We start from the raw sequence: 24,180 nt of genomic DNA, 5'->3' as shown, positions 1-24,180 counted from the left end.
CGACGACTTCAAGATATGCTTCAAAAAAATACGCAAACGATCACGACTGATCTACAGTCCAGGCAAAACAATAGATTATGTGCAGCCGCAGTGATCACTGAAACCATGCCCACTGGTCAGGCTAGATTTTTTGTCGTTTCAGCATCCTGACACTTTGCAATTACAAATTGTCAGCAAGAACCTTTACTGGCCATTCAAATGAAAAATTCATAGTTAGCTAAGTGCGACAGTGAATGACTTTATAAGTGACAACCACGCATGCATTTGTCGCTTGGAAATGTTAATTTTAGTAAAAAGAATTGTGACTTTCGAAGGATTTAAATGATTCTAAATCACATTCCTGAAATCCTTGAAAAACAGTGCTAGTCAGAAAACGTGCTTCGAACATGGAATCGAGAAAAATGACCTGAGGAAAATAAATTGTACATCGCAGAAATCTACAGGCCTCTATTAAAATGTTAGATTGGGTGATAAATACTTTTCAAGTATTTTGAAACTGTTTACCTACAGTAACAGAAATTAATGAGAATTTCCAAAGAAGTAATGGACAGAGATGGTCCGAATAGCATCACTTTAAGGTAGATATTAAGAAGATTAATCGCCTCCACGGAACCAAGAGAGGAAAAGGCAATTATTTTAGTCAGTTGAAGGTGATGAAGAAAATAGGGGGATGATTTATTTCAAGGCGAACTAGGTGTAAAATATATCATATCGTTTTGATAGGTTTGCTTCAAACCCCAGATTATGGACTTGTTTATTCTCCAAACAACGACACATTATGCGTGATTATTGCAAGAGAAAGAGATGATAAAGTGTTTGATAATGATAGACGGTATTCGTCGCGTTTGAAGTGGGAAATTGTAACAATGCAGCTTGCTGATGAAGCTTATTTTGCGAAGTGCGCAGGAAAACACTAAGTTAAGCAGGAGCAGATATTTAAGATCTACCAAAGACCCTCCTAGATGTGCTTTTTCCTGTATAAACAAACCCCAGTGACAAATCTAGCGATAAAATGCGCCTGCAAACCTTACATCGACTTGGCATTTAATGTCCGACATTAATCACAAAAGAACTCTCATTTTTGGCACGCAAGTAAAGACTGCTTTCTAAACGCTTCCGCAGGGATAATAGCGACATTCGAAAACATATTGCCAGTGACCAAGCGGGATGTTGAAGACTGGAATGAGAAGGCCTAGCTCACCTTCTGGACGCGAAAATGAGATCATTTGGGAAATATTTACGAAGGGAGATCCACATACCCCCCATACCACCACAAAAATGACATCGGTAATTTTATCACGTACCAAACTCATTAGTTAGGAAAGACTACAGCGTAAGGCACCTTATACCAGCCATCAAACCAAAACATGCATAGTTTTGTCATAACTTTCAAATGTGACGGGTTTAACTAATAGGACTCAAGGAACTCCTAAGATACTCCTCAGTAAGAGAATTTTAGAAGGAAATTCCCAGTTTTCTGTAAGTAATAGGGCACTGATATCCAGACAAGATATTATTTTCTGCATCTGACTGGGAACACTTAGCGTATTACCTATTTTACGCATTAGGATAGAGTTAAGCATACATTAGCCTTTGAGATTGTGTAGAGGAGTTATCCATTTAAATACCGATTCCTCCAACAATGTAATCAAATATCACGAAAAAAGGAGTAACACCAAGTCAGCCAATGAGTAAAATCTAATTGTAAAAAATCCAAAATTTTTTGACAATTTAATTCAAGCATATATGACAGATTGTGAATCGCTAGACGCACAAATACAGTAGTATTGAGAAGACGGGAATAAATTGGTTCAGTAAATGCAACAGATTTGGACCAAAAAAACAACACTAATGCTTTGAGAATAAAGAAGAAAGACTTGATTTCAATCCTCATTTTAGCATTAAAATATTGCAGATTAGAGAAGTTTTTCAAAATCCACGTTTCGATCGTACAAGGATTCTAAAAGCATTAACTTGACAAAGAGCCTTTCTGAAGGCCTTAAAAAGGTCAAACACCCGTTTTTCTAACAGAAAAAGATTGCAAAAAGCTCGTTTAAAAGAAGATTCAGAAAGTATACTTACATAGTCGATAGTCTGAATATGGGTATATCCTCATTCCACCAAAACCCGAATTCGTTGTGTAAGTGCAGTTGTAAAACTCAGTAGATCTTATTAATCCTGGTGGAACCCTTGAGGATTGTGGCGTTGGGAGGCTCCCAACCATGCATGCGTCCGCGGCGATTTTTCTAACATATTCACACTTTAGAACCGGCCTTGATTCACGCGAAGCGACAGAATTATACACAGAAATGGGTTGACGTTCAGAGACATTATTTTTATGATTCTGAATGCACTGCATAGTGAAGCCATGAATAATCGTATTATTGTTTAGTTAAGACCACAGTTAATGTCCAAACAAAACTGCCGAAGCCACCAACCAAACCCAGACGCCCGCCTTGAAAGGGGACAACTAAGCCTTTCACGAAAGGTTAAATTAGTTAAGTTAAACGAAATGAATTTCATGTATATTCATTGTGACTAATTTTGGTACACAACAGGATTAAAGTCATTCTTGAGTAATGAAAAGGTAATGTTTTTTTAATTTGGGTAATGCGTGCATCTGACAACTCGTGTGAGAATATGGAATAAATACTGAAGTAAAAAACAGACCATGCGAAATCTTTTAGTGTACTCTGCGGAGCCTAATAAGAACTGGAAAATTATATGCTGAATAAGTGTATTTGTAGTTCTTTTAAACTCGAGCTATGGGCACTGCCCAGACCCTGATTTTAAGCTCCGGAGCTCCACTTGATGGCGTGCAAGCAAAAGTAGTGCTGCAGAATATCTATTTCGGATGTGTGGGAGGCTGAAGATCTTCAAACTTCTTTGTAGACTCATACTACATAAGGGAAATACATATTTGCGAAACTTGGAAGGTCGACGCATTTAAGGAGCTAAAATTAGCTCAAACTCGTGTTCAATCTTTTTATGCTCTGCGTAGTGGTTCCATCCAGTTTTTTGATATATTCCAACACCGAAACTTATTGCGTAAAAATAAACAAGTGCGTTAGTTTTGAAATACTGAGGGTTTTTTGCTTTATTTATTTGTAGCTATTTTTCATTGCCATTTACCACTTATTGGCTTAGGCGACCTAGTATCAATGGATAAGTCAAATATCTTTCTCACGTCTTGTTCAATTAAAGTTATGTATGAACTGAACTTTATTTTAGCTTCCTCTGCTATCCCGGGCCCTCTGTAGTCCCAAAATCCTTCACTATAATGCTGAGCGACTTATCACTAACGGGTGGAAGGGTTGGGAGGCTACAGGCATTGCTGGACGTCCGGAAGTACGATTGTGGAGAACCAGAGTCCCATAAACTGAATCATGAATTTAGTATAATAACACGTTACAAACTTATTATGTCTATTATACAATCAGCATTTTCATTCCTTTAGCAGCATAAACTCGTATTGGCCGAGTGGGTTGTATTTCAGAAAGAAATGGTGTGTGATAAAAGTGCACATGGACACGGAAAAGTAAAGCGATAATTTTTTAATGGACGGTAAAAAGGGCCATATGGTGTTTAAGTAATGAAGACATATGGAAATTCCGCATTAGTGGCAAAATAAAAGCCGCTGGCAAGATCCGTCAGTTTTGCTACTTCGCTTATGTTTCAAATAAAATGGAAATATTATTGTCAAAGCCGTTAACAGCGTATGAAATATGCTGAATTAGTTACTCTATTAAAGGCTAACGCACTCCATTAAGGAAAGTATGTATCTGAAGTGTGGACTTACATCCCGCAGTTATAAATTTGCTAGCACACTTTTTAATAACTGCATCAAAATTGGCCAACGCTTAGATTTTTGTGCTTTTCATAACTGGTGGAAATGAAATGGTTAGAGAGCCACATTCAAGGTGAAAGTAAGCCTTTACTTGACCAAATTTTCCTAAGTTTGCAGTGACGTTTCTCTGATGTTCAGCCGTGAGTACGTAGATAAATGAATGAGAACTTTATGCACGCAACTGATGTAATAATATACTGCAGCACTTCAGACATTTCTTAAGAGGGAAGAAATTAGTACTGGGACAGGTTATGTATTGCCGACGTACGGAAGGGTTGGGGAACTATTGACATGGTGTGGAGACCATTCCACCTAGCAGAAGTACAAATGCAAAACACAAGATGGCCGGGGTACCAAAATCAAGAGTTAAACAAATGATTAAAGAATTACATAGCCCCCTCCTTTTAAGCGTCATCCTTAGCGCTCCACTTGGTCATCCCCCCGCATCAGCCAACATAATATGGTTAGTGCTGTAAGAAAAAACTCACAAGTCAACCGCACCACTCATTAACTTTTCGTGCAACTGAGGAGGTATCTGACGGCAACGTCACTGATCCCTCTTACTATTCTAGTGGATCTGGCGTTTCATCCCTTTTAAGAGCTGTATTGGGAAAAGGGAAACGTGATGTTTACCACGCGTGCCCGTAGCCACCCGTGGAAGCACTGGCCCAAAAGTAGAGCCATGTAACAATGAGAGGGGTTAAAAATAGTTTCGTGGGAGTAAGGTTTCGCGTCTGCTCCTCCTTGCCACATCGTTCTCATTTAAGTGCTGCCCAGCCAAATCTATCTTGGTTCTATCCAGCTCGCACAAAGATGAAGGTGACACCGCGTGTCCCCTTCATCGACATCTCCATGTAAGTACCTTGGACAGCTCCGTAACGAGCTTTTAAGATGGCTTACGGCTCGCATCACTCCAGTTATTACTAGCATTTCTAAAGAATACAGGACTGGGGTAGTTGCAGAAGGTAGACGTCACTTTCACCCCCTTTGTTAGGAGCCGTCACAGATTTCACCATCCGCAACACATACATTTCTTCCGCCTCGCTAAAGGTAATAGTGCCTTATGCTTGAGTTCGCTTGCGACGCCAACTGATGCAGCTCCCGAAGGCTATTTTGAAGGCAAGAGAAGTCACAATACTACAAAAATATGAATTGCCAGCACAGAGAGGGGGCGAGCGGCTACTGGCATGGCCCGAAGGGGGCCATGCAGCCCAGTGGAAGTACAAAACAGAGCCTTAATTGCCCACAAAACTAAAAGGAGGAGTTAAACAAATAATTAAAGCATTACAATGCCACATCTAAAGTAAATGAATCGAAGGGCTTACATATCATTTATGTAGGATGTGTAGAGTTGTTATCTTGCCCGCTGTGCTAACTTAAATTGTCCGCCTCTTCCGCTAATAATTGTTGCGTATTTGGCATAATAGCAGATTAAGTGTTTTAAATCACGTTTCGTTTAAAAGCCATTGAAACAGAAATGAATCAGTATTGCTAACAGCTTGAATAAATGAGTTATCTGGTTTATAAAAATAACTAAGAAGCATTTTTAAGTTGGAAGCAGACCAGTCTCTTATTTTCACATGTAAACACAATCCCTATAAAATATTAGCAGAATTTGATGAATTTCGGTAACTCGGTAATCGTTCCATTGCTTACTGGCCTAGATACTAAACATGCATTTTTATTTTGGATTTGAAAGTTTGGTGGAAATTTGTGCGCATTTATCTCGAACTCACTAAGAGTACAGTGAGATCGCCACCCAAGTCGACATCTTTCTATAAAAATGGTTCCGTTTACTCCATTGCTAAATACACTTTTTGGGGTTTATACCATGAGTAACTCACCTTTTTCACTCCTACCAAACCTCTTTAGACTCTGCATGGAAAGTTGTTGCCCTGCTGCTGATCACAAGCGCGGTCGTGCAGGACACAACGGGGTGCTCCACAGTGGATGTTTGCACGTAAGCTGACTGGTCGGTCAGTGTCCCGCCCTGTCTGCCATTCTATCAGCCAAACTTATTCTAAATCATTTTTTGCTTCTCTAATTCAGTCGATCCTCGTCAAATTGTAAATGCATTTAGAAAATGCTTTAAAGGTGACTATTGGGTTTGTCGGAATGTTATATCATTTTAAAGCACTTTGACAGCTAAATCTGGATCGTTTCCACTGTCTTCTTATCTTTAGATCAATCGACAAATTTTGTCGTGGAGAGATGGTGAAATCAAAGCTGCTCAACTCAAAAGTCTGTACCTGTATTTACGAGAAGTGCAAAACTTCGCCTTGTCGTGTTGGGAAGGACTGCAGGGATTCATTTAAGCAGTACTACCTTCAGTGCAAACAGTGAGCCCAAAACGCCTTGCGTTTGGGGACTTGGCCTTCGCATTCCTTACATTAATGGGATTTATCTCTCCAAACTTTGAGACTAAATTTTAAGGTTATGGGTATCTTGAAGTAGAATAATAACCTTTAAAAATGGTCCTTGTATAGTAAACGTAGAGGGCTTTTGAATGCAATACAACGTCTGCTATGTTAAAGCATCCTTTTTATTTGATAAAAAGGTGGATATAATAACGTTTGGCTCCTAGAACATCAGAAAGCAAGCGCTTGTTCATCACACGTTTAAATCATAAGAAGTCTTCAATTAATGAATGGATGCTGTCACCTCGTTGATGATTGTGCTTTAGTATTACATTAGATCTAATTAAGTAAAAGGGTTTATGGGAAATTCAAAACTACTTTTAAGATTGAATCACCAATTTAAGTGGGATATGAGTTATGCAGTAGCTGTGATGTCGAATCTCAGTGAGGAAACAGGCTTCAAAGTGTTGGCTGTCGAATAAGCGGTTTATTCAATTTTACTAAGATTTTGTAAGAAATCCCGTTATAAAGGGGACATATCAGTACAGCTATAAGTGGTTCAACTTATTCTCGAAGGATTATAGCATGGGGCTTAGAGTATTGTGTATCGCCAAGTGGTACACTGAATCCTGAGGGCCATCCATAGCCAGGGAAGTGAGAACAGAATTTTTTGAAGAGGGATCAGGTCAATTTTTAAATGACGTCTTCCACAGGATACTTATGTCGGGTAGAAAAGCTCTTTGTATTCATATTCACATTCGGTACATTCACTCAGTTAACGGGAAAGCACACACTGATCTCCCTTCTGACCTTTTCTGTCTAACGATATATCAAAGCTCTTGTTATTATTATTAGTGCGACCGTTCCATTCCTTTGAAACTCTGTGTGCTACAAATTAATCAGCTGCAACGAATAAAGGTTAGAAGGCCTATTCCGATAGTCGTGTTTCACCTCTAGGTCACCAAGCACAAATTGTTTCAGGTTTGTGGGGATCTGCGAATATGAGGAAGATCTTCTGACAAAAGTGGTCAGCGTTTTGGATACCAATATTTTTTTGGCTGGGTCTCAGAAATGTTCCCACTCAAATTTATAGTTTCACAAAAACTACTCCGATTGAATGCCGACGTAGTACTATCTTCATCTTCATTGGTTCCGCCTTTCCAGCAAAACAGGCAGAAGGCAGTGCGTGGTAAGAAATTTTCATTAATAAATATTAGTTTACTCAAGCTCAAACTCGAATACTTAGTGGTTTTAAGTGAAAATTATTGGAGAATGGCAGAGTATAGCAAATACCCGCGGTAATTACTGCTAGTTGAGGTAATACTTCCAGCAGATATTCGAAATTCAAGGAATGACAACTCCTTTAGTTCTAAAGGATTACACAGTGTAGACCATCAAACCATTTGCTTAGACGGAGTCGTAGCAACTTTGCTACAATTTATCTTACTATTTCTATGCAGTACTGAGAAGAAAATTCCCGGCTTTATGTACCGATATTAGTACACACGATTTTACTATACTACTTACGACTACAATGAGCAAGTTTTGACGTCCACAGTTGTGAGATTAAAACTACCGATTTCGGAGCGAAATTGCAGAACATGTCTAAATAGATTTTTGATGGTTGGGCCTTTGACTGACACTTATCTGAAATTGAAACGCAAGCAAATGAAACATGTTTAGAGTTCCGACACCTCCGTCCCCACAGGTTGCTGCTCCGCCTTGCAGCATGACCTTCAAGTCAAACCGGAAGCCTCCAGGCTTTTGCGTACGTCAATACTATGCGTTATTTCACACTACTTTGGCTCATTACGATTTTGGAGAAAACTCAGAGTGCTGCATTGGTGGCAGCGGCAAGCGAATTCTATCCAAAAGCACACACGTCTTGAGTTCTATGGCTAAATACTATACCTTAGTGGGATCGAAGAAGGGCATCCGCCACTGATGGGTGAATCTGTGAAGACTCCCAATGGAAGGATTAAAAATGACATCTGCCTTTGAGAGTTACTTCAGTGCCCTGTTCTGCAAGAATACTAATAACAAGTTAAGCCACATCAGACTAGAAACAATTGTTAAGAATCATCATAGAGCTGTCCAAAGCACGTATAGGAAGATATTGGTTAAGTGAACCAGCAACACCCCCACATCTCTGCTGGCTGAATGGAACCAAGAGTGGTAGGCTGTCCGGCAACACTGAAGTGAGAACAAAGTAACAAGAAGAAGCCGATGCCAAGCCATATCCCCGTGAAAATATTTTTAATGGCTCCGCATTTAGACCATTTTCCTTGCGATTGGGGAAAGGTATACTAGTTACCCCCGCCATGAAACATCGTACGGTCTTGGGAGGAGCGAAGGCAGTGCATTCGTCCCTCCCCGGTACACGTCACAAATTCAAAGAAATTTCGGGCGGAGTCGAAACAGTGAGATGTACCAGTAACGTTGGAATCAAATGCTTTCTCCTGCGCAAGAAAATTGAGCAACTTTTGTTGCCGATTTGTGGTGGCTTATAAAGCACCGATTAGTTGTTCGAAGCTGGATGCTGCCGGAGCATGGTCGGCGACGGATTCCTCATTGGAGCGCCGAACCCTTGCTTAGTAGGATATCAATCCTCCCAATGATCCACCTGAGGCAAGCGTGGAGCAATACAGTTTATAGATCTACCACATGCCTATCAAGGAATGCGATTTTTACTTTCCCAAGGGGGGTGGTTGAAACTACCTTGTTTCATGTCTAATGATCGCTGTCTGCATTCCCTCTTCTGTCCACTTTGCGATTTTGTTAGAATTTCAAAGCAATTTAATGTCCCTCCTGTCATCTAAATAGGATGTATTGTCCATTTGGTCATTAACTAAAAAGGGGGCAGCAATGTTGGTGGCGAAGCATAAAATAAACTTTTGGTAGAAGTGGTTGTGGCTTGTAGGTCCGGCGCAAGGCTTTGCCATATGTGCCGTCTTTGGCCGGATTTACAGCCTGCACACCTGCTCTCAAATATTTACGTTCGGCAGCCCGACTACTCGTGATGTACACAAGTGGTAAGCAGTTAACAGTACCGAACACGAGGAATTATTGTGATCATTTTCATAACGTAAACGGACTTGGCCACCGAAGCCAGTAGAAACAGCATGCCTTTATTGGACCATCGAGGCCACATGCACGGACACGCAGGTAGAGGGAAATCAAGGTACTCATTTACGTCGGGTTCTTGCGTTCATTTTGTTACTCATGGAACTAATGGCATTTTACGGTTTCCCATAAATCTTATTTGAAATGTAATCAGGACTTCTGATTTAATAAGATTTCCTTCAAACTATGGTAAAATCACTCCAAATTATGGCAACTATTTGCTTGTGTGACTTACTCAGTTAGGCAGTCACCTCAGGCAAGGGCGGAGTTCAGAGACTCTCAACAGAAGAAAAACAATCAAACATCAAAAACAGGTTCATCGATGGAAGCCAGTTGCATTTGTACTTGCATGGACCGTTCCGACTGACGCCGATTGCGTTCAAATTCTTCATCCTTCAGCTGTCGAATGGCATCTACCTCCGGCTCAGCAAACTGTTCATCTGCCCCAGGATCGTTATCCTGCGCCGATGTTGAAATCGTCACCTCAAATGCCGAATAAACCACACATTTAAAATCCCATCAAGTGACTGGGGATTTTAACGGAATGAACCAGCAGAATGATTTTAGCAGTATGAAATAGAAGACCTCCAGTGAATTCAAAGTCTATTTTAGGATTAGCTAGCGTACTACCTAGTATTGTTGCACAGTAATTAAGCCTGAAAGATTATAAGCAATTCCATTTATCATGAATTGCTTAAATAGTAAAGTTTAAGCAAACAAACCTGCGGAAACCGTTTGATAAAAGCCTTTTCCCATAGTTGAAACGGTGTGCATTCATCACCAAGTTTCAAATACGACTCGGATTGAGGAAGACCTAGTCAACCGAAATGCACAGGAACTCATTTACTTTGTAAATTAGACACATGGAAATAAATAAGAGCACCAAAGAAAAATTAACACGTAATCACATAAAAGGTACAGAACTGGTCAGGATGTGCCGGGTGAAAACCAGAAGTCGATCATCGTAAAAGTTACTATTCAGAAAGGAAAAAAAATTGAAACTATACCGATCGAATCAAATGAGTCCTCGCCAGGAAGAATGTGGAGAGGTCCACCATCGAGAGTGGGAGGAGTAATTGGCATTGACGTATCAAAAGCCAAGTAATTTAGATAATTTCGGATTTTCTTCGTCATAGAAGTATCAACCGCGTTTGTAAACTATTAGTGAGACGCTGTAACGGAACCTACGAAGAGGGCCGCACCATAAGAGTGAGCAACAAATCTCAGCAATTTAGTGATTATATCTTGACTGTCCATCTTTAATTTCTGGAAGAATGTCTGTTTAAAGCAAACCTACGAGAAACATGTCGTATTTGCTACCGATTATTGTGAGAGGAACTGGGAAAACGGTCATTAAACCACGATCTGGGTGGTTGGCATTTATTTTTTGCCATGTGTGGTTGCTCTTCCCTTTTCGTGAATCCCTATTAACTTGAGAACGGCTCTGTTCCAGCGCAGCACTAATACTCGATTCTAAGGAAATAAAATGAGTCAAGTGGGTCCAAAATTCGGTAGGTTTCGACAGGTCTAAAACGATTACAATGCGCAATTTCCTATTTGTAAAACGCTCACTTAACGTACTCCACTGAGTCTTTCGTAATAATGGCGTCAAGTAAATCTGAAAATTTCACACCTCCACCCAGTTCCCATAAATGCACAACGGTCTTTGGGAAGCACGGGCCACGGTTGCGACGGCAAAAATTAAATTCCAGTGCCAAAGTTTTTCTTGGCGCTTCATTCTTTTCAAGGAAGTTGTTAATTATGGTCGATTTGCCCTATATATGAATTCAAATGGCATAGCTTATCAACTAACGCTACTCTCACATCCGACAAAGACTAGCGAGGATGGAGTGGGCTGTGCTGATCCTACGAAATCACATAACACACACTACACTACCGGCTTTAAGACGCGATTGTTTAATCGCAAGATCCCACAGCGACTGAGCCATTTTGAAATCATCAAAGTAGCAACCACTCTTATGTTTACATGAAGGACTTTAACAAACCAGGTATTCCCGATAATTTAAACTACAATTAAACGATGGAGCGCTTACCTGTCCATTAACCTTTAATTTGGCGGTGTCTAAAAATTTATCGAATTGTTCTGCATGGTTCTTGCGTTGATACAACAGAAACAAACACTAGGCTCAGTACTAGTAAAAGTGAGATAAAGACTTGAAAAATAAGGGCAAAATGTACTGCCAACCATAAGGTGTGAAACAACTGTGCTCATCAGTTCTACCAGCTGCCAAACTTTATTGTAAGGTATTTTGATTCTCAAAATAACAACTATGCGAAAGCATACGCGAAACCTCGCCAGAACGCCACCCTTTGAACATCATATATATGCAAAAACAACGACTTGGGTAACTGTTGTGTTTGGGATTATTAGACCCGGCATTTGAATTATGCAACGCAATTAAAGCACTTCAACGTATTGAAAACTAGATGCCTTTTCCCGCCCATTTCATCCGTTTTTGAGGAAGTGAAAATGCGTATAATTTACTGGACAAAAAGCCGATTGAAATTCTCATCAATCGTACTGGATTCTCGTGCGTTTTATAAAGCAAAAACATAATTGACTATGGGCGTAGAAGATCACTCGTTTGTCTCCTCTTCTCCAGCCTTCATGCCCTTTGATCGAAGGGGCCGACTGAATTGGAACATGCATATTAGAGATTAGCGACATAGGGGGAGCCAACTGTACTCGACAACCTGTCACCTCCCTAGAAGTTATAGTTGAGTAACGAAAGTATTACAAGGGATTTCTCAAATTTTTCAGTTATTAGCAAGATATGTAGTAAAATCGGCGCATTCAGTCGCAGATTGCATTTGCGCAACAAGCATTATTAGTTAAGAGCAAATCCTGGTTTTTTGCTAAAACACATTACTGATTGACCGAATGGCAGTTTTCACATTTGCTCGCTATTTTTCGAAGTTATTCCAACACATTTCCTTTGCATTACTTTCCAGTCAATTTAGGTAAAAATGGTCGCAAATGCTCGTGCAGCATTAAAAAAAATTCTGTAAACTGCCAATTAAATTTGTTGAACTTGATTCAAATTTACATCATTCTCTAGTTTGGTATCATTTATATTTCAGTGATCTATACACCCTAAACTCTTACATCCCATTTTGCTATTATAAGCTCTTTGTTAATATTAAACTCACACTTCAAAATTCACGGTTCTTGATTGGGAATTGAAAATATCCCTTTGTTAATTTGCACTAGTTTGTGGCCTTTTTGATGCTCACAAACTCGTGCTTTTTATGAAGGATGAGTCTGCCTTCCGTTGCTCCTTGGAACGCTTTTCACAGGCATGCCTCGTTGGCTCTTAAGTTCGTCCGGAATTATACACGAATTACCGCACAGGAAATAAACCCTAATATGAGAAAACTGGAATATGCCATTAGAGGTCCTATTGTCCAACGTGCCATTGAAATCGAAAAGGGTCTTCTAAATGTATGGCCCTTTCTACTCCCTATTTGCTTAAATTCATATTAAGGGTGAAAAAAAGCCATTTGATAGTATCATCAGGTGCAATATCGGAGACTGTCATTTTGCTGGTCAGACGCCGATATCCTTCATACGCCAAGTTATCGCCGTCGCTTGCGACACGCATCTCATGGATTCGTCGGTTATTCCCGATGATGCCAAGGAACGAGCCTTGCGTTTTCTTAGAAGTGTAGGTGGCAGTGTGGGTAGGTTCGCCGTCACTCATTCAGGCTATCAGTTCATTTTATTCGAATATCGTTAGAGGTATGTCATTGAGATTCTACTTCGGTATTTAGGTGCCTACAGTCAATCCACGGGAGTTGAATTAGTGCGCGAGGACATTGCAGCGTACATTGAGCAGCGCGACGGAATTCCCTCGTCTCCAGAGAATATCTTTTTAGCTACTGGTGCCTCAGAAGCCGTTAAGGTGTTATCATTTTTCTGTTCCATTTCATTTTACACGGCTCCTGAGATTGCTAATAGTCAATTGCTTATGCGTGATTCTAAGGTAGACATTCAGTTTGGTATGTGCACATTAGCAATTCTTTTGCGAGATTTTAGTAGCATTTCCTTGAAAGTATGATTGTTTTGCTGAGGTGCATCCCTGACCACTTTTAGTTAGTCTTTGCCAACGTTATTGCATGCAATATTTATTCAATATCTTAATTAATGTTGCAGTTCTCTGCACTTAATTTTAAGGACCCGTACTCCGATTATACGAATAGTCAACTTGTAGTTTACTTCAAAAAATTTTCACTGGGAGCATTACTTATAGTCCATAACCTAGTTTAATGGTTCATTTACATTATCCGTCTTGAGCACTTACTAAAACGGTGTCGCTTTGGCTGCTTCTTTCTTCCGCCAAATAATTAGTCATTCACTACTTCAACCTCCACTTGTGTTGTCCACCATGTGCCATGTGTTGTTTCAGCAACTTCGTCTAAATTAACTCCCCACACACTTTTTCTCTCGTTTCTGTCGCTGACCTTAGTTTATCCTCGGGCTGCTGGCCACTACAAAGGAAGGCTCGCAGCGCGCCGGAGTCATGATCCCCATCCCTCAGTACCCCCTCTACTCCGCCACACTGAGCGAGTTCAACAACTACCAGGTAGGCGCTCAACCTCTCGCCTCCACTGAACATCCCTTCAAAGTATGTTTTCCGATAATCGATAAGCCGATAATCCCTTGGGGATGTGATTTTGGGAAACCAATTTATAATCACTGTGTGCCTGTAGGTCAATATGCGCATTCATTTTCTCAAACAGCAGTTCGTTTTTCACTCCATTTAATTTTTTCCCAAAACCGGTTTCCACTATTTGATGCAAATGGTTTAATTCTATTTTCATTTTCTGAGACAAGCCATCAAAAGTCTTGAAGCTGAATGTTTTGTTAGGGATTTACCGAATGCAAACTTTCCATAGCATCACTGAATTTTAGAAATGTCTTTTCGGGGTAAGGATGGGGTTTTTTGTAGGTGCTATGTACAAATCACTCCATGAAATGCACTGTCCAATATATGCATGTGCGGAAGCCTTATATTTTAGTCAAATTTTTCGTCCCTAACATTGCATTCCCGGTTACGGAAGATGGCACACTCAGAGGAAACAATGCCCCAGTCTAAAGGCCAGCCTTTAAACAGTTAAACTTTTTTCACTAATTACGATAATGAAGAATTGGTTTCCTTCATTATTAAAGTAGATTGTTATATGTTTCTATTTAAATACACAAACAACTACTTAGGAAGAGAATACTCCAATATATGCGGGTTAAATTCTGCAAATTAGTACTAGGGAGGCACTATCACCGTTTATCTTCGCCTCCCTTCTTCGTGTGGCTGTGTCGGCCATTTGGTTCGGTTGTTTACTATCCGCAAATTGGCCATCAACTATTAGTGTTGGTTCTGGAACCATGTCACTTGCGCACTCACCACTTTTCGATCTTGTTTTCATCTTTATCACAACGTCAAAGAGTTGCTTCCGGGGTGTTTTCGTTGCAGCTGACCGAATAGGATGGTCTTTTTATCAAATGAATGCGCAAACCATCTTGAGATGAAGCGAATCAACCATTGGTTTTTTGGCATTTTGTCACAAACACTAGTTTAAACTCAAACTATCTGGTAAAAGTTCAGATTTGTAATGTTTCCTACCTCAAGATTATGAAATGTCACTGCGGATTTCTCGAGGTGAGTCGTGAGTACACTCGATCTAGGTATTTGGTCATGTGACACGTTTTTAGGAATGTTTTTTTTTCGTGCATGGAAGTGGGAAATTTTATAGCAGAATTTGTGGTTTTCTCAACATCCGTCTGTCTAGTTTTGGGCTTGTTTGTAGATTGAATCCACTGCACCCTCGGAAAGTGGGCTGCGTGTGGAGCAAAGCTCTGGATCGAAAATTACTTCCTTTTGGAAGCGTAAACTTTTTCTTGCTTGCAGGCTGCTCCAGTCTACTATAAACGCCTCGCCGAGCGCAAATAACGTTGTTTCTTTTCAGTTCATTTGCGTTTGTGCAGAATTTTGTGCGCTTTGGGTTCTCAGCGGGTTTGACTACGGAACGATGGGAGTCAAAATTGGAGGTTTGCCTCCAGATTGCACTTTCGGGGGTTGATTAATTACGGCCCATATGATCTCTCTTTATTTCATCCATTTATGATTCATTGCTAACGTGAGAAAGCTGACTGAGTCATCCACTGACTCAAGGTTAGCAGGAGGTGTAATCATTCTCATCGTGAGAGACAATCTATTTACGGGCTAAGGCATTTGCCGCATTGGTTCCAGCCATCCTCAAGATACAGTCATAAGTTTGCGCTACCATGCAGTCACAATAACTGAGCTGCTTTTTCACCTCGAACGGAGTTTTTTTTGATATCAACTTGGTTTCGATTCCATTTCGTACCCAAAGTAGTATCTCCAAAACGACACCATTTGATCTTCAAAATATTTCGCCTGTCATATTTAAGTAGATCATTTTATCCACGTGTATCTACTTCGTCATAAGATTTGTAGTTTGCAGCAGAATCTACCAGCAGAAGACCTTCGGGTTTGAAGACTTCTGCTGCGGCATGAAATTGCGGCTTACCCGGCCAATGCAGTGGAATGCGCCTTGTGCCTAATCTCTGTCGTTTCCGTTTATCCGACTGGTACCATAGCGTTGCGTAGCAGCGCAGTTAAACCGATAAACACCACCGTACTGTGTGCGCTTCTGTTTGTGCATTAATTCCCCAGTGGTGTGAATTGGCGGTACCTTCAAACCGAGAATTACAATGTTAATAATGGCTAAGTTATTTTTTCTTTGGTAGTTTGATTTTTATTCATACCAGCATTAATTTCCGGGAATTTCACCATTTTCTCAAGCTTTTTTTCTTGACTTTTCACTTTGGATGCCGACAAATACTCTTTTTCAACTTATCACTCCGTAAACGAGGATAACGTCATTAATGAGGGTGGCATATAAGCACAATCGTTTCAGCATTATACTCAAATGTATCATTTCCCAGTTTCTTGATTTCCAACATTGTCTGTGATTTTTGCATCTGTACATGATCTCTCACCCATGAGTTGATTGAAGCGGTTTTTAAACCGATGCGTACAGACCACCTCCCGACTGCAATCTTTCTACTACCCTCCAATGCTGTCCCATGGCTCAAGGCGACCCGTTATTTTTGAGAATTCACTTTAGATGTGTCCAGTTTACGCATTTTAAAGTTGTGCGTCTGCATGAAGTCCCTTTGTGTGATTGGATTTCTACCTTAAATGGGGCCACGGATTTAACCCTAGAATACGTGATTGAAACCGGTTTCGGTCGTCTCTGTCTCCTTTAGGTTTTTCTATGTCTATTGGTGATCTCACAATAAGAGCTGAAGTAGATGAATTTTTTTACTCCATGATGTCTGTGATAGAAACGGAGTGCTACCTTTGATTACGTAATTTAGATCCACAGGACCGTTTTAAAATATCTTCAATGATGTGTAAGGTCTATTTTGTCTCCATTTCTTCCTCACTAAAGGTGTACTTTAAGAGACCCGAGTATCAAGATACAATGTAGTACAATGGAGTGGAGTGTGCATCTGGGCAGATCCTACAACTGAATTTGCTCCGAGGCTCCCTACCGGCTGTACAGCCTTGGCCCAACCAATATATAGTTGGTGTCCAAAAGCATGGCCAGTAAACTTATTCCCACCTGGTTTCCTCCCCTGTTCTTTGTCCCATGGCCGAGAAAGCCTATCAAAAGGGTGGGTGTGTTCTTTCATCTCGAGTTTCGTCCATTGGCCTCCTCACAATAGCATTTGTTCATTTTGCTTCTAGTACATTTGGTTGGAAGGTGTTGCGTTTAACCATATATTAAACACTACTGAAAGCTAAACGCAAATTAGAGCGATACTCCATAGCGCAGAAACGGTGTTTTTGTTTCTATCACCTGGTGTTGTTCATAATTTTATAGGGCATTTCAATGTTTTTTGGGCTGTTGTGCTTGGAGTCTTTCCACCTTACTGTACACCATTCCCCTTGAAATTAGTTGCAGTTTTTTATTTATGCCTTCGAGAAGCTTTTGATCGTACGTAGTTAGCAGATTTTAATGATAGTTTTAGGCTATTAGTTTATTTTCCCTGCATTTTTCCCGTCTATCCTCATTGCTATGCATCACGAAAGTTGAGTTGGCATGAGCACCACACCTTGTTTGCCTTCTCAAAGATCGAAAATCCATAAGACGCCATCTTTGTCTTCAAACCAATGGAGCTTAAGGGCAGTTCGTGTCAAGTCCCCACCGGACGTTTTTGCAGCTCTGATGAGGGAGTTATTTTCCGCTGAACTGTATTTTTAACCATGAATTAAATAAAAAAATCAGGGAAACTGAGTCGGGATAGCACGACTCGATACCTTTTTTTGCGGTACCACGAAAAGCTAATGATATCAATCATGCGACCAATACGATATCCCTAAAGTTTTCGGCTTTTCCCATTGTTATGCGTTGTATTCATTGACACTTGATTTGTGTAAAACATACTTCGCTATTTCGCAAATATCCTAATTTCAAGGTAATTGATGCGATATGTGAAATTATTCCCTTAGTCTACGGTAAGCTGTGTCCACTTGGTGGCAAAAATCGGTTCAGGCAAGTTGTTCTGGAAACCACGATTACTTTGGCCTTTTCTAATGTTAAAATTCGATGATGATAATGATACGGGTTAATTTATTTTTGAGGATGTTTAAAACAAAACGGCGGTTACAACTGGGGCCCAGCTTTAGAAGAAGCTGTCTTGACAATCAAAGCCGAGAATTGGATGATTTGCAGCGTTTGTAGTATTGAAGCATTTAAGCGGGGAATGGACCGTGTTTTTCTGCTTGTGGAGTATTCATTCGAAATAGCAATTATTTCTTCCTTCCATTGGGCATTGTTTACGAAGTGTTTCAAAACCAATCGTCTGACTGGATGGAATGATTTGTCAGAATGAAACCGAAACGTCCAGGATTTGAAAGTCGGAAATGCTCTCCCTGTAGTCAACGGTCAAGTGGGTAATGCCCCCTCTCTTGTTCTGGTTCAGCTGATTTTGTTAGTTGTCTTGACTGCTTACGCTTTTGGAAGGGTCAATCAGTTCATTAAGTAACCTAAATACTATTTACTGGTAGAAGCTGTCTCTGGTTGTCTAAAATATTCCAACTTTTAAATAGAGATTTATCAAATAACAGTGGGGTGAAGCGTACTTGAGCTTGTAAAACTACTTAACATTGTGAAAACCTACAAATATAAAGAAATGGACATTGTAAAAGACTTCACCAAAATACGATTTCTTAGTGGTTAAAATATCTCAGTGCTCCTAGCAGTCTCAGTAGGGTGTCTCGTATGTCTTCGTTTGGATGTTCTTAGTTTCGGATAAAATAAGTTGGCAATGGGACAAAATATTGTCATAAGTTCTCTTGTTAAAATATATGCCTTTAACGTCTAAAGGTTTGCATCAAATAGAGCTTATAGATGGCTAAACTGTTTAGAAAGCCTTGATAGAATGCCGGCAGTGGTGAAATGTTACCACTCACTGCGACATTTACCACCGCAAAGACACTTATTGGTGGCTGGTTGACTGATCTGATATACTGGCCTAGAATGTGTATCCTCGCAGATTGGATACTACCTGGAGGAGGAGAGCGGCTGGAGCCTGCGGGAGGAGGAGTTGGAGGCGCGGCTGGAGGCGGCGAAAGCGCACTGCAAGCCGCGAGTGCTGGTGGTGATCAACCCGGGTAATCCTACCGGTCAGGTGCTCACCCACGACAATATCGCCGCAGTCCTGCGTTTCGCACACCGCAACAACCTTCTCGTCCTTGCTGACGAGGTCTATCAGCACAATATTTACGCGCCTGACCGGCGCTTCCACTCTTTCAAACGTGTCCTCCACGAACTTGGTGGCAACATCGCCAACGAAGTCCAACTCACCAGCATGATGTCAGCCAGCAAAGGATTCATGGGAGAGTACGTCTTTTTTAATCCTTCCCTTCTCTTTCCGTCTCTGACTCGAGCTTTTAAGAGGCAAATCTCCTTTACCATTATGTTGCACGTTTGAAGTCCCACTTCCTCTCATCTATTCCTGTGGTTCCATTTTAAAGTACAGGTTATGCTTTGTCATTTGCGACAATTGAGGCATCTCCACTATGCCTAATTTCCTGATTCATCAGTAAAAAATGAAGTTTGTTGACCTTATTGATTTGGAATTCTAATCCATGAAAGCTAACGTTCTTCCCTCTTTGTCCTTTTCCAACTCTTTTTACGCCTTTGTCTTCGATTGGCTGATGCCTTCGCCCGGCTCTTGTAATGTAAATTATTCGCGAAGTCCTGACTGGGTCATTTCTCTCAAAATTTTCCTAATCTCTTGTTTTGTCTGCCTTTAGACACCTAAAAGCCCATTTTCCTTCGCCACTTTCGACGGCTTCACTCCAATATAGACGGGTTTGGTATTTTTCTACTAGTTCTTTCTTTTTACCTATTTTAACATTCTGGTTGCCTTGATCCCTCGTACTACAAGCATATGCCTTGGAGAAAACTTTTCTCTAAATAACTTCATCCTAAAGATTTTTATTTTAATTCGGTTTGTTGCAGTGGGGGTGTTGCTTTGTTCTCGTTTGATGTCCAGTTGTAGGATTTAAGGTAATTCCCTTTTGGGTATCTTCTTATTGGCTACCTGGAGTTCGTTCAGTCTGCTTCGAATTGCTCTAAACTCTTTTTTATCCATCTACAAGCATCGGAATTTTTAATTCAAATTCAATCAATCTCTAAAAGCGTACATTTTGCGAGTATTACCTCTAGTACCTTATCTGGTCATGTGAACTCCCGTTAATTATACTTTAGAGGACATTACAATCATCCTCATCCATCAGAGGATCAAAATCCTCTGAATAATCACTTCCAATGTGAACTTTGGCAGTTTCATGGGGAGCGACGACCCCGGCGATTGCTACGACCCCAAAAAAATTGGAAGAACAATGATCTATCCGATAGACAAGAATGATCAGATTACCACTCATTTTTCAAGCACTCTCTGATCCTTGTTAAGAATCAAGTTTATAATATTTAGTGGACCTTTCCAACTCCATTATCCGTCGCTAATTCACCCCTTTTTTCAACGATATTACCTTTCAATTATTCTGCCTAATTACTACGTTTATCTCAAAACCCATTACCTTTTTTCGTCGTTTATTTTTCGAGATATTTCGGTTTTTGACTGTTCTTGGTATTGCAGTTACGATTATTAAACAAATCGTTTAGAGAGCAGTTTTTCGAAGCCATGTTTATGTGCACCATTACAATAGCCTCCAATCCGGTTGTACTTTATCTCATCGATGGGGTCACCTGTTCACACAACTGGTGGCTATGTCAAAAGTTCAGTGTTGCTCGACTTCCTCTTCGGTTAATGATACCCAAAATACTCATCAAGACTTAAACATAACACCTTTTTTGTATATTAATAGCCTCATTACTTGTGATCGGGATGTGTGTATGTGGATGTACATGTATGTATGCCTCAATTGTAGATGTGGCTTCCGTGGTGGCTATTGCGAGCTGGTCAACTTTGATCCTGAGGTTCGGGCGCAACTGTACAAGTGTCTCTCAGCGCGTCTCTGTCCTCCTGTTCTCGGTCAGGTAGATCACGTTCCCTCCTGGTTTAGACTAAATTTTCCCCAAATGGCACGTTCTCAATAATTCAGGAAGGTGACCCTTACAATGTAATTTTTTGATCTGTTTTATTCTTTTTCAAGTAAGATTAGCGGCGCTCGTTCTCGATTCCTGACGCGCGTTTCAATTTTTACGAGTTTTAGACTTCTTTTTGAAAATGGAATAGTTTTACCGATGTTTTACTCTACAAAACTCTGGTTCTCCTCATTTGTGCTTCGTTTCTCAATGTTCGTTTCAAATTTAACCGACCTTTGGATGATTTCTTTTTCCTCCGTTAATTAACGCCAAATGTGAGTTCAAGATTAACCGTCAGTCAGGCATTTGAGCACAGATTCGCTTTCCGTTGATGGACACGTGGCAATCCGAATCTTCTTTAGGCGGGAGAGATGAAAACTTTTGGATTAATTGCGATGATGAACCTGGTGACATTTAGGAAGGTAATGTTCTAGTATGCCATCTTTCAGGCAAAACTCTTTAACAGCAGCCCTGAAAGTAAATGCTTTATACGATTGCACTTTATGCAATAAAAATATGGCATATACTTCTCGGGTACTTGGGTTTTAAAAACCGTAGTCAAATTTTCCGTTAAGCTTTAAATGAGTTTTACCCAATTCTTCGGTCAATTTAGTACCTTTACTTATCTGTTTTTTCAATAGACTATTAACTCGCAATCACCACATATTTGTAACGTAATGCACGATAAGGTTATTTCTAGCTAATAAATTACGAGTCATTTCGGTGGTTGCTAGCCTACTCACAAGTACTAGATCCTCCGAAAGCATTCTGTGCTTACGCCTATTCTGACATCTGGGTAAATTTTTTAATCGGCATTAGGCGTATTTCGTCATATTCATACCTGTTCAGATCAACAGAACAGGGTCGGTGCAATTGATGATCTACAAGTGGTCCCTACTTCGCCCATGCTTCACTCGTCTCAAATCCACATACACCGCGTTTGCCCAGAGCCATTGAATTGTCGTAAAATTTGTACTTTTGTGCATTCCCCGGCTTATAGTTACTATTGCTCTTTTATAAGGTTTTCAAGACAACCCTACACAGAATCTCATAAAACAACGCAAGCTGGGCGACTATTCTTGTAGGATGGTTGGTTTAATGGCAGTAACAAATGTCTCGCATTGAGGAAAATTAAGTTGCTAGTTGCAAAGACTAAATTTATCGGTAACGCAAAATTGTGGTGATTTAGATTGCCACTATAAGTTATGCAACAGCAGCATAGTTTCATAAGTTCAAAGCCACAATTTGTAAGTGTTCATTCGTTAGTTGGTCTAAAATATTATCTTCCCTTCAATGCCGGAAAATTATGGAACTGTAGGTACCTACGAATCTACTTTTATTGGGAACTGCTGGGAATTAATTTTTAAGGCAAAAATGAATAATGCAGCTAGAGATATGATTCTTTTACTAGGTAAAAGTTGACACTTACAGACACTTTTGCGTGGAAAAACATGGGAGAAACAAGATGCCAGCGGCTTAGGAGCATCTTAAATCGGTCAGTCGGAAACACCCTAGCAACTTTTTCTGATGATGCTAAGATACCCTCGTGGAGAGCCAGATACTGCTCAATAATCACTGCCTACTTCTTAAGTATTATAAACGAAATACCTTTTATTAGTGACTATAAGTCGTTGTCAGTCTGACTAATTAAAGATTGGGGTAAAGTATGACTCTAATTGTGGTGCCTGATCATTGCCCAACTTGCACTTTTAAAGCTGACGATGGATGTGGTGGTGAATCCGCCGCGGCCGGGCGAGCCCTCCTTTGAGCAGTTTTCTGCGGAGAAGTCACAGGTGCTGAGCGATCTGGCGAAAAAGGCGAAGCTGGTGGAGAGCCTCTTCAACCAACTGCCCGGCTATCATTGCCAACCCGTTATGGGGGCCATGTACGCCTTCCCCCGTCTCGAACTGCCCCCTAAGGCCATGCGGGCTGCCGAGGTACGTGCTCCCTAAGACTCCTGTCTAGAGTAATTTGAATTTATACAACGTACCAGTGTGGATTTGGTTTTATCGTCAACATGCGAAAGGTCTGGAAGGCTGTTTGCCTTATGACCGAAGCGAGAGGGACTGAAAGAATAGTGATGAAAAATGTTCAGGCCATGGACCTCTCTTGAGCTGTTGGAGTGGTTTCGAGAGGTTAGCGCGATTTTGTTGTGAGTCTCCACAGATTCAATCAATAGTGCTTCAGTGCATCATCCAGCTAGCTAAATTGGGGTTGCTGTTGCTGTCTGAAATGTAGCGCTTGAGATGACCCTAAAGCAGTGATAAGACATTCGAACCTAGTAATGACTGGGAGGCTATTATTGCAGGGACGGAGTTGCAGCAGGTTGAAAAGGTCGTATAGTTAGAAACACAACAGAAATGCTATTAAATTGCTAAATGGGGTAATAACGTATTTGTAGACATGGTCGTTCTTCTATTTGAGTTAATCGTACATTTAAAGGGCACTAGTTATATTAAATACGGGGTGATATAAGTGTTGCATTTGTTTTTCGGTAGGGAGGGGAATCCGTTGCCTTTAATCCTGAACTGTTAAATCATTCACGTAAACATCTAAAAAGTAAGATTCTATTTCGCTCAAATGTGTTTGAGTTTACTTCGACAAACGCTCTAGATTCGGTTCTATGAACCACTTCTAGAGCTATTTCCATTTGTGGATAGGCACTTATTCCACCTTAGACGTATAGTATCAAAGGGGTTATTTGATCTTGTTTCCATATTTTTTAACCTTCAAACATACATTTTCTTGCAAGAGTAATATTAACCATTGTACCTCATTTTGAAGCAGGAGAGGGGATCTTCAAAATCGCTTCTTTTTTGTACCACTAAATACAGTCACTCTTTCCCGTGCCGGGAATGTCTTTTATCACATAATTTAACGTTAAATCATTTGCCGAGTTGACATTTCTTAGAACTCTTGTCCTTTCCAACTGGTAGATACTTGTGTTTCTTATTCCACTTTATGGGATCTGATTATTCCGTTTCTGCTTCAAACGACTTCCGGTAACCCTGGTAGCAAATTTCGCTTGGCTAATGCTCTTTATTTTTGCGCGAGTTGGCCGTTCTTTCGAAATAGTACTACTTTTTACCATTACACATCTCCTATCTTCGATTTCTTGCCCTGATTCGGGAAACGTTTGAAGTTCAACTTGTAATTACTTGACCTGAGCTGAAAATACTTAAGCCT

General features: G+C 40.4%; 3 protein-coding genes across 3 annotated transcripts in view; 1 reads left to right on the top strand and 2 right to left on the bottom strand. All coding sequences in view use genetic code 11, as the record gives it.

Moving 5' to 3' along the window:
- Positions 1-5,292: 5,292 nt before the first annotated feature.
- Positions 5,293-9,019, bottom strand: EGR_01074 (hypothetical protein; the record flags this gene model as incomplete). Its single annotated transcript, XM_024490323.1, has 4 exons — positions 5,293-5,442; positions 6,237-6,268; positions 7,738-7,851; positions 8,923-9,019. 4 exons carry the CDS (start codon positions 9,017-9,019, stop codon positions 5,293-5,295), a joined length of 393 nt encoding a protein of 130 aa, XP_024355142.1.
- Positions 9,020-9,624: 605 nt separating this feature from the next.
- On the bottom strand, positions 9,625-11,276 carry EGR_01073 (Cytoplasmic dynein 2 light intermediate chain; the record flags this gene model as incomplete). Its single annotated transcript, XM_024490322.1, is given in 8 exon segments — positions 9,625-9,810; positions 10,050-10,141; positions 10,335-10,485; positions 10,516-10,605; positions 10,625-10,880; positions 10,900-11,102; positions 11,141-11,193; positions 11,225-11,276. The coding sequence occupies 8 exon segments, from the start codon at positions 11,274-11,276 to the stop codon at positions 9,625-9,627; spliced, it is 1,083 nt and encodes a 360-aa protein (XP_024355141.1).
- Positions 11,277-12,604: 1,328 nt separating this feature from the next.
- Positions 12,605-24,180, top strand: part of EGR_01072 (DNA polymerase alpha catalytic subunit) — a gene marked incomplete at both ends in the record, with an annotated part of 37,240 nt that continues 25,664 nt past the window's right edge. The window contains 8 exons of the mRNA XM_024490321.1: positions 12,605-12,790; positions 12,834-13,029; positions 13,120-13,250; positions 13,815-13,973; positions 15,154-15,394; positions 18,918-19,281; positions 20,838-20,946; positions 22,710-22,931. Coding sequence (XP_024355140.1) covers positions 12,605-12,790; positions 12,834-13,029; positions 13,120-13,250; positions 13,815-13,973; positions 15,154-15,394; positions 18,918-19,281; positions 20,838-20,946; positions 22,710-22,931 — 1,608 coding nt within the window. The remainder of the gene's footprint in view (positions 12,791-12,833; positions 13,030-13,119; positions 13,251-13,814; positions 13,974-15,153; positions 15,395-18,917; positions 19,282-20,837; positions 20,947-22,709; positions 22,932-24,180) is intronic.

Source organism: Echinococcus granulosus (assembly GCF_000524195.1).
Source record: "Echinococcus granulosus chromosome Unknown EG_S00004, whole genome shotgun sequence".
Lineage (NCBI taxonomy): Eukaryota > Metazoa > Platyhelminthes > Cestoda > Cyclophyllidea > Taeniidae > Echinococcus > Echinococcus granulosus.
Note: the sequence above shows the minus strand (reverse complement) of the source record. Positions and strands in the feature narration are given on the sequence as shown.